We start from the raw sequence: 9,621 nt of genomic DNA on the forward strand, positions 1-9,621 counted from the left end.
GTTTTGATATGAGCAGATAGTCTGTCCTGCCAAAAAACATACTGGAGTTTTTTTCTTCTCTCCGTTCCAGTGCTCTTGTCTACCAGCCGCTGGCAGAAGCTACTATTTCTTTAGCTAGCAAAGCTGCTTTCCAAAATCTTCTGGCAGAATCTCCTAGAGATGTTTTTCTGCTTCTTCCCAATTTAGAAACCAACTTCAAAGGGGGTGGGGGTGGGGGAGGAAAAAATCCCAACAAGATTGATGTGAGAAGAAATTAATTCTAATTTAAATTTTATATTTCTTTCATGGAAAGTTTGAGGGTTTTATCGTCTACCACCAATAAAATTGGACAAGATAAATTTTGTAAAAAAGAAAACAAATGTATTTGTCCCCAGACCAAAGTGTTCTTTATTCTATTAAAGAAGCAACATGGGTTACAAATTCAAGATTTTATTAAAATCATTTGGAAGTTAAATTAACGTAGCTTCTGTGTAATGTGGTGAAGGAAAATGCTTAACAAAGCAACATTATGACTTATGTGACTAAACAGAAGAGTGAAATGAGTTAGCTATGACATTTAAATGGTTACATAATTTTAATCATTCCTTTGATTATAAGGGACTTTGTGATGTCTATTCAAGAAACCGAAGCCCAAGCCTACTATGGAATTTGCAGATGAACTGGAACTTTGTCTCCTGCCTTCCACAATTCTTAGGAAACAAATGGAAATGGCTCTATCATCTTATGAAAAATCTACCACTTACCAAAAGAATTCAAAAGGTAAGGTGATAAGCACTTGAAAGAAGAAAGTGAAAACAAAACAAAACAGACAGGCTCACACTGTATGTATTTGTAAGCTAGAGCAAGAGAAGCCAGGAGTGATACCAGGGAGAGAGAAGGCCAAAAGCCCAGTTCAGGAGAGTCTGTTATTTGTTCTTGGCTGTCAGGGGCTTCCGGCTGATCTTTTTTGATTTGTCATTATTCTTCTTTGGCGGTTCTGGGTTTGCTTGCATGTGTCTGCCGTAGAGGCTGAAAAGGGAGAGATGAAACCATGAGTCACTTAACTCAAACAAGATAAGCTTTATTGGTAGCACGCTAAGCAATACATCAATCTCTAGAAATATTCAATAAGCCACCCTCCACACACACACAAAAAAGGTCATTTCTCTTTTCTCTGAGTCATACACTGTATTTTAGAATATAAAATTCTCTTATACACACAGGACACCATGCAGTCCAATTTTGGACAAGTCTCTGGGAATTTCACACTTGCTGGACAGGGTGTGAAAACAGCCAAGAAAAAGAGCTTTATGATTCTAAGAACTGGTAATGCTCAGCCCAGCTGTTACAGACTGCAGCTCAAAAGGCTGCGAGTGTTTAAGTCGACAAAGACAAAAATTGGGTTGAACTGCAGAGATAGAGTGTCCATTTAGTGAAAAGTGAGCATCGTGCCTGGCCCGAAAGCCCAGGGGCTGGATAATGTGACAAAGAGCAATGGTGTCGGAGTCTGCTCTGGCTGCTCACACATGATTGATGATACTGGGATGGCTACAACACATCAATGCCACATTAGTAAGTACTGCTGATTAAATGTTGACAAAGTACCCTACAATTACAGTGGATGGCATTCAGAGCAAAGCTAAGCTAGCACCATGGCTGACAGGATTTAACTGGGCATCAGATAGTAATTAATTGATAATTTATGAGTAATTCTGATTAAACTAAATTAAAAGCCACCCTAAAGTAAATATATCTCAACCCTACCTCCCTTATGTTATAATTGTGTCTCGGAAAGAGTTCTGTGGGAGTCTCAGTGTTTCTGCAGCCAAGGCATTACTTGACATTTCTTGTTTCAGGTGCCGTGTACAAACTGAACAAGTCGTTGATACAAAGACTAATTTCCCTGGATAAGGTACCCCTTGTTGCTGTCCCTTCAAGGAATCAACACTGCTTCTGAATGTTCACATTAACCAGGTAAACTGGTGGTCACACACAATGAGGCATTCTTTGACATCTCCCAATGCTCTGGATGATACGGGAGTCTTGGTTCACAGACTGGGGGGACAGTATGGTACATGGTGTTGTCTGATCGATTGAGTGATAGAGAAGGTTGGACACTAGGGTTTGTCTGGAGTCCTGGTGTGGTGCTATAGGGTAAGCACTGGATTGCTAACCACAAGATCAGTGCTTCAAAGTCACCAGCCACTCCTTGGAAACCCTATACAGGGTCACTATGAATTCAATAACAAGGGTTTGTTTTGGTAGATCATACTATATTCTATCTTCTCCAGAATCTTCAAAATGTCTCCTTAGAATGAACTGGCAAGCTCACCCAGCAACAATTAAGATAGGTCTGTGCTCTCAAGTGCCACCTATCAGTCTGTCACACCATGGTGTCTTGTGTGTTGTTATGATGCTGGATGCTATACTACTGACATGGTGTACAGGATTCAGAGGGACTTCCAGACTAAAAGACTAGAAAGCAAGGCAATGAAAACCTTACTGTCTGATATGGTGCTAGAAGATGAGTCTCCTGGGTTCTATACAACAGCCACAAGACATCACTGATCTTGGAGAAGGTACAGGATGATGAGCAACGGTGATCGTGTGTTAGTCAACCTGCCGGCAATGAACAGCTACAACCACTGATCTCAAGCAGTTAAGAATCCAGCTGGCATTACACAGACCAATAGCCGCAAACCTATAAGTGCCATCAAGTAAAGAGGAAGGGCATTCTCTTGTGTCAAAGAGGAAGCGTATGTCCTAGGTAGAAAACAGTATAGTCGGCAAGTGGCTCTCAATGTTTGTATAAATGTTGGGACTTTGAGGACTCCTCCCAGTCCTGTCTGTCTGACAGTGCCCGAATAGAGCTGCAGGTCACTGCTGAGTTCTCCACAAGAGAACCTTCTTCTTCTCCAAGAGAACCAACCTGCTATCTTTACAAAACCTGCATATGCTCCCCTACATCATAATTTAAACAAAGTCACAGACCCCTCTGAAGCCTGTGTTCCTTTGCTATTTTCACACTCTGTCCAAGGAAGACTGGAACTCAGGTAAAGAACATTATTTTAGATAGAACAGAAAAGATCAAGTGCAACTTAACTGCTATTGTGCTGCAAACCACGGACCTATAAGGTAGAGGCAACATGGAGTCTGAGAAGGTTCATCTGTCACATTCCTCTCATTACTTTCACACATTCTGAAATATGTTTTGTTCTAATAGCCCTGCCCTCTCCTGCTGGGAAGTTTCTGTGCTCAAAGCCACTGACTCTACACTCAGGGTTTAGAATGGCAATGTGATATACCCCTGGAAGCCTCTGGTTCCCAAGCTTCCCTGACCCAGAACAAGGCAAACATAAGACTGGTTTGTTTTTTTTCTTTTTTGCATCCACTAAATCTCAATATTTTCAGTTGTACTACTTTCTTGTAGCTTCATATATCTTTTCCATTTTCCAACTGAGTGGCACAAATAGTTTGCACTTGCTTACTAACTTAAAAACATTGGCAGTTTGAACTCTGCTTCTGGAAACATTACATCCAAAAAAAACCTATGAAGTAGTTACATTCTGTGAAATATAGGGTTGCTATTTGTTAGAATCAATTAAGGGCAATGGTTCCTCCCTTCCAGGGGGGGAAAAATATGTGTTCTTACTCAAAGATAACAGAAAACTATAAAGATTACAAACATTTACAGAAATATTATTCTATAATACATGCACATGGTAAAAGAAAAACAACAACAAAAAAGGGGCCCCATAATATGTGTATGCTAGGGAAGTGGTATTAACAAAAATAAGAAATCAGGAAGAAGAAAAGAAAACATTTGATAAAGATCTATTTGCCACAGACAAATGAGCGTTGAGGTGGTCAAGGAACGCTTCACAGAGGAAGTGAGTGTTTCTCTAGACCCTGAAGGCAGTAACATGGGCGAGTCATTTCAGACAGGGGTGCAGGAGCTACTTGGAACTTAGCAGAGCTTGTCTCCTTTTCAGGAGAGAACTGGATCATTCCAGTGTTTCTATGCCTTTCTTTTAAGTCCACATCCCACACCTGTGTGCCTAGACTTCCTGGGGTTACAGAGCGAATCACTACAAAGGGCCAGACAGGGGACTGCAGCTCTGAACTTGATGTTTAGATCCTACTTTTGCCATTTACCAGCTGCTGCTGACTTTGAGCAAATAATTAGAAAACCTCACAGTGTTTCGTTCTGTTGTGCCTAGGGTCGCTATGAGTCGGTACCGACTTGATGGCACCTAACACCACCACCACCACTCTACCCTGCCTTAGTTTATTCATCTGTAAAATAACGTTGGCATTTTCTTTGCAGGGTGGTCATGGTGGTTACATAAACCCAGCAGTTGGATGAGTCTACTGGAAGTGGCCAAGAAATGCTGAAAAATGAAACTCACATGGGCTTAGACTTGAGGTAATTAAATTAGGGTAACCACATGATTACCTTACTCCTTTATTTTTCTCTGGTAAAAACAACATAGTATTGAGGAACCCTGTTGGCACTATGGTTAAGCATTTAACTGTGAACAAAAAGGTGGCAGGTGGAATCTACTAGCTGCTCCAAAGATGAGGTAGTTGGTTTCTATAAAGATTTACTGCCATAGAGACCCTATTGGGTGGTTCTATTCCATCCTACATGGTCGCTGTGAGTCGGAATCAACTCAACAGAAAGGTTTTTAATCCTTTTGAGGAAAGCAAATAATGCCAAGCTAAATGCATCGCCCCACTTCCTCAGTGAGTCATCAGCCAAGCAGGGATGACGCTGCTGTCCACTGCGCAGTCCTTTAAACTCCTCCAGCTGTGTGGGCAGGGGAGAGTCAGCAAGGCACTGAGCGGCTATTCTCATTTGGAAATGTGACTGGCAGGGCAGAAACAATTCTCTTAAGGTCTGAAGTCTTTCTCAGTGTTAGCCATGGGTCCTCTATTTGCTTAAGTGTGTTAGATAGGTGGTCACGTCCTATACCCTGCAACCTGTGAATATGTTATCTGACATGGCAAAGGCACCATGTAATGTGATTAAGTTAAGGATCTTGAGTTGGGGAGATTATTCTGGATTATCCAGATGGACCCAACAGAATCACAAGGGTCTTTGTAAGAGTAAGGCATGGGTGCTACAGTCAAAGAGTGATTTCAAGTTGCTAGATCTGAAGATGTGGAATAAGCCACAAGCCAGAGCAGCAGGCAGCTGGAAAGGCAAGGAGACAGAATCTTCTCTAGAACCTCCAGAAGAAATGCAATTCCTGTAACACCTTGCATTTGGGTTTCTGATTCCAGTAACATAGGACAAATTGGTGGTGTTTTAAGTCACTTCAGTTTGTGGTCATTTGCTATCACAGAAGGGAATTAATCTGGCAAATGAGTCAGTTTACCAGTGAAGATCTGTTTAACTTTACCAGAAACAAAGAGAAAAGCTTCTAGGATAGCAGCTCATTGAACAGAAGGAAAAGTCAGAGAACTAATAAGAGATGTCCCAATAGAAAAATGGGGTGGTGTTTCTATCAGAATGAGCAAGCTTGAGCAGGCAAACTATTAAACTGGAGGCTACTGTATAGTTTCACTGATTCTCTCTGAGCAGCACCCTTGAAGCTAAGGCTCAGGGCCCATAGCATTCAGGATGGATTTCTGCCATGACATCTGCTCTCAGGACTTGCGCTTTTCCTCTTACTGCCTTGATGAATACAGGGCCTTTCGTTCAGGCCATACTTTCCCACCTCCTCCAATCTGGGAAAATCCCAGGAATCCCTTAGACAGTGGCACAACTGTCACCTCCCAGACAGCATGCTCCCTCTGTGCCATGACAGTGCTCTGCTTAGGTGTCACACATATGCCCAAGGAATCCATGATTGGTGGTTATATGCCGTGGAGTCGGTTTTGACTCATAGCGACCCTGTTTAGGGTTTCTGAAGCTATAAATCTTTATGGGAGCAGAAAGCCTCATCTTTCTTCAATGGAACAGCTGGTAGTTTTGAACTGCTGACCTTGAGGTTAGCAGCCCAGTTCGTAACCACTATGCTCCCAGAGCTCCATGGTGTCCTGTAAAGTGGACAACCATCACAGGGCTCCACACACCTCTATTCCACTTGGCTTAGCCCTAAATGACTTACAATCCTGGAAAAGTTATTAACCGGCCACACTCTGATTTCCTCGTCCACAGCTACCCTGCAGGGCTTGGAAGAACATGAGACATGTCAACCACGTGTGTGTACTGGCACATGGTAAGTGTTGCCAACATGGCTGCTACCTCTTTTAATTTTCTCAGAGCTCTGTGGCTAGAATAGCTGGTCATAACTGACCATACCATCCACTCTCTATATGCTGCCACACACTGTGAGCAGCCTGCAAAGTGGCTTTGCTCATTATACTCTCCTGGAGCAAGTCCCCTCATGGGGAGGCTGTCAGGGAACACTAACATCTGGCTACGTCAGGTAGAGGCACTGTTTACAAAGGGAGCCTCACCCCAGGCACCAATGGGCAGCGGTCATTGGTGAAAATGCTCAACCCAGAAAATGGAGGAGATGTTAAGGCCCAAGGTCCTAGAACACATTCCTTTTCTTGAAATCTGAGGTTTGTAGAGGAAAATTGGGAGTTGATTAAGTGCTGGGGGAAGGAACCAACAAAGAGCACTCCGCTAAGCAGAATAAAAAAAAAAAAAAAATGGCAACAGAGAATATGCCTGAGCAAGCTCTCAACTGTGTGAGCTGAGTGAAGAAATCTGTGTGGGTCCATGAAGGCTCTTTAGTTTTGTCTATGAAGCTCAGAGAAGAGTCAGATGTAATTTGCCCTGCACAGCCACTGTAAGAGTCCTGTTGGAGATCATCCTGGGAAGGATAGTTATGAGATCCTTCCTCGGACTGCCCAGTTCACCAGGCTGGTCACTTGAGAAGCAAGTTGTTAAATAAGTCTGTGCATCTGCCTTTGTCAGTTCCAAATAATGAAAAACTACTACCTGTTCATAGGCAAGTTCAAGTTGAAGCTGAAGAAAATTAAAAAATATATATATATTCGAAGAGCCAAAATATGATGGGTTTCAATAAGTTCATGGAAAGATCATGGAAAATTTTCACAAACGTTTTGCAGCTCCCACACACAACCTTGAGTATATCCCAACTGAAATTGGAAAGCATTTAAAGAATAGCTTTGACACATTGAACACTAATGACCGAAGATCAGACAAGTTATGGGACAACGTTATGGACAGCAAACACAAAGAAAGGAAAAAGGTCATTTAGAAAAGAAAGAAAAGATCAAACTGAATGTCAGAAGAGACTCTGAAATTGGCTCTTGAATATGGAGTAGCTAAATAGAATGGAAGAAATGAGGAAGTAAAAGGGCTGAACAGAAGATTTAAAAAGGGCAGTTAGAGAAGACAAAGTCAAGTATTCTAAAGAAATATGCAGGGCATTTCTCAAGGTGAAAGAACTCAAAAGAAAAAATGCAAGGCATGAGTTGTAATACTGATGGATTCTATTGGCAAAATATTGAATGATGCAGAAAGCATCAAAAGAAGATTGAAGGAATACACAGTGTCACTGTACCCCAAAGAATTGGTTGACAGTCAACCATTTCAGAAGGTTGTTGTTGTTAAGTGCCATCAAGTTGGTTCCGACCCATAGCAACCCTGTACAGGGTTTCCGAGGCTGTAAATCTTTACGGGAGGAGAAAACCTCTTCTTTCTCCTGCGGAGTGGCTGGTAGTTTCAAACTGCTGACCTTGCGGTTCACAGCCTGATTCATAACCACTACACTACCACTGAAGGTAGCATGGATCAAAAACCAATGGTATTGAGGCGGGGCTTGATGGTGGCTAGGGTGGAGGTGCAGTGAAGTTCGCCGTCAGCCATGCCACAGAATACCAGGCAAAGCAGATCCAGGTCAGAGCTCCAAAACTCAGAACCACAAAGATAAGAATATTTTAAAAGTTTGAAGGCTTATAGCTTGTGGAACTTGAAGGTGAATATTTTAAAAGTTTGAAGGCTTATAGCTTGTGGAACTTGAAGGTGAAGTAAGAAATCGTGTACTTTTGAATCTGCCAGGCTCGGAGGCCTGGAGCCAACATCTTGGGTGAGACCAAACAGCAAAACCAAGTGGAAGAGCAGAAACACCACAGAAAAACGCCGCAGGAACCTTGGAGCAAAGGTAGAAAATACACTTAATACACTTTGTTGGTTTTGCTTTGTTCTGATTTTCTTTTTTGGTATCTGGTCATTGGCGTGCCCACTGTTTGTGCACCTCCATTCTGGTGACTAGAGGAGGAGCTGGAGCAAGTGGACATGTCCCACCCTCACCACTGGTGGGTTCTTTTGCCACACATGTGTACAGAGACTCAGCCCAAGAGCAGGCCCTGAAGGTTTTTTGTTTTCAATATGGGAAAGGGCAGGACAGGGAAGTAGAGAAGGAAAGAGAGTTTAAAATCAAAACAGGCCGAAATTAAATTAAAGCCTGAGGTATAGCATAAAAACCACTACTGGCATCTTGAAATCACTCAGGCAGCTTTGAAAGCAAGAAGCTGAAGTGGGGACATTACAGTCTTACTCATTAGGCTACAGATTTTTTCCCCCCTTCTTCTTCTCTCTTCTCCCTTTTGTGATTATAGACTTAAGTATTTGGTCTAATTTTTGTTGTTGCTGTTTTTTGTTGTTGTTTTTTTTTTTCCCTCTTGTTTTTTTCCGCTGGCGGTCTTTTGCTGTTTTATGCACCCCCTTCTACCTTTGGAGGATTCTTTCTCTCCATATATTACACAACAAGAGTCAGCAATTGCTGCCATGCAGCCAAGCTACAATCACACTCTACCAAAACCCAGGCAAGAACCAATACCAACTGCCATATACCAGGGAAACAGACAACACCAGTGAAAGTTACTATGAGTAAAGCAATGAGAATAGTGAAAAGGGAAGCCCACATCCTGATCACATCTTCCTGGAAGCAAGCAGAAAGCATAAAGAATAATAAAAAACACAATTATTAATGCCTCAGATAAACATTAAACATGTCCAAGAAGCAAAAGCAGATAACCATATCAGCACATGTCCAGAAACAAGATAAAATGTCTGAGACAAATGACCTAGAGGTAGACCTGGACTCCATTCTAGAAGGAGGGCAGGCCTTGGAAATTCCTGAGAAAGAATTCAGAAAAATGATTATGTTTCAAAACACTTACAATGGAGTTGATAAAAATAAGGAAGAAGGGAAGTGCTACAGGAACAATCAAATAAGATAGATACAGCATTGGAAACAATGCAAAACCTACAGAATGAGGTCCAATGATCATTAACAGAATATCAGAAATAGACAATACACTGAAAGGGCAAAGGAGTAGAATAGACGAGATGGAAGGCAGAAATCTCTCCATACCAAACACAAAAAAGGATAAAAAAAATATGAAGAAGGTCTAAGATTCATGTTGGACAACATGAAGAGAATTATTGGCATTCCAGAACAAGAAGAATGACACAAGTCCATTGAGGAACTAGAGACATTTTCTTCCAGCAGTTCTTCCACTAAAGTGAAAAGATAAACATTCAAGAAGCTCAACAAACCCCAGGAAGGATAGACCCCAAAAGAAAATCACCAAGACATATCATAATCAAGCTCTCCAAAATCAAAGATAAGGAGACACTTCTGAAAGCACCTA

At 41.8% G+C, this 9,621-nt stretch overlaps 1 protein-coding gene across 1 annotated transcript in view; it reads right to left on the bottom strand.

Moving 5' to 3' along the window:
- Positions 1-905: 905 nt before the first annotated feature.
- Positions 906-9,621, bottom strand: part of RSU1 (Ras suppressor protein 1) — a 308,725-nt gene continuing 300,009 nt past the window's right edge. The window contains exon 8 of the mRNA XM_006872610.1: positions 906-1,008. Coding sequence (XP_006872672.1) covers positions 906-1,008 — 103 coding nt within the window. The remainder of the gene's footprint in view (positions 1,009-9,621) is intronic.

Source organism: Chrysochloris asiatica, unplaced genomic scaffold (genome assembly GCF_000296735.1).
Source record: "Chrysochloris asiatica unplaced genomic scaffold, ChrAsi1.0 scaffold00206, whole genome shotgun sequence".
NCBI classification, from domain to species: domain Eukaryota; kingdom Metazoa; phylum Chordata; class Mammalia; order Afrosoricida; family Chrysochloridae; genus Chrysochloris; species Chrysochloris asiatica.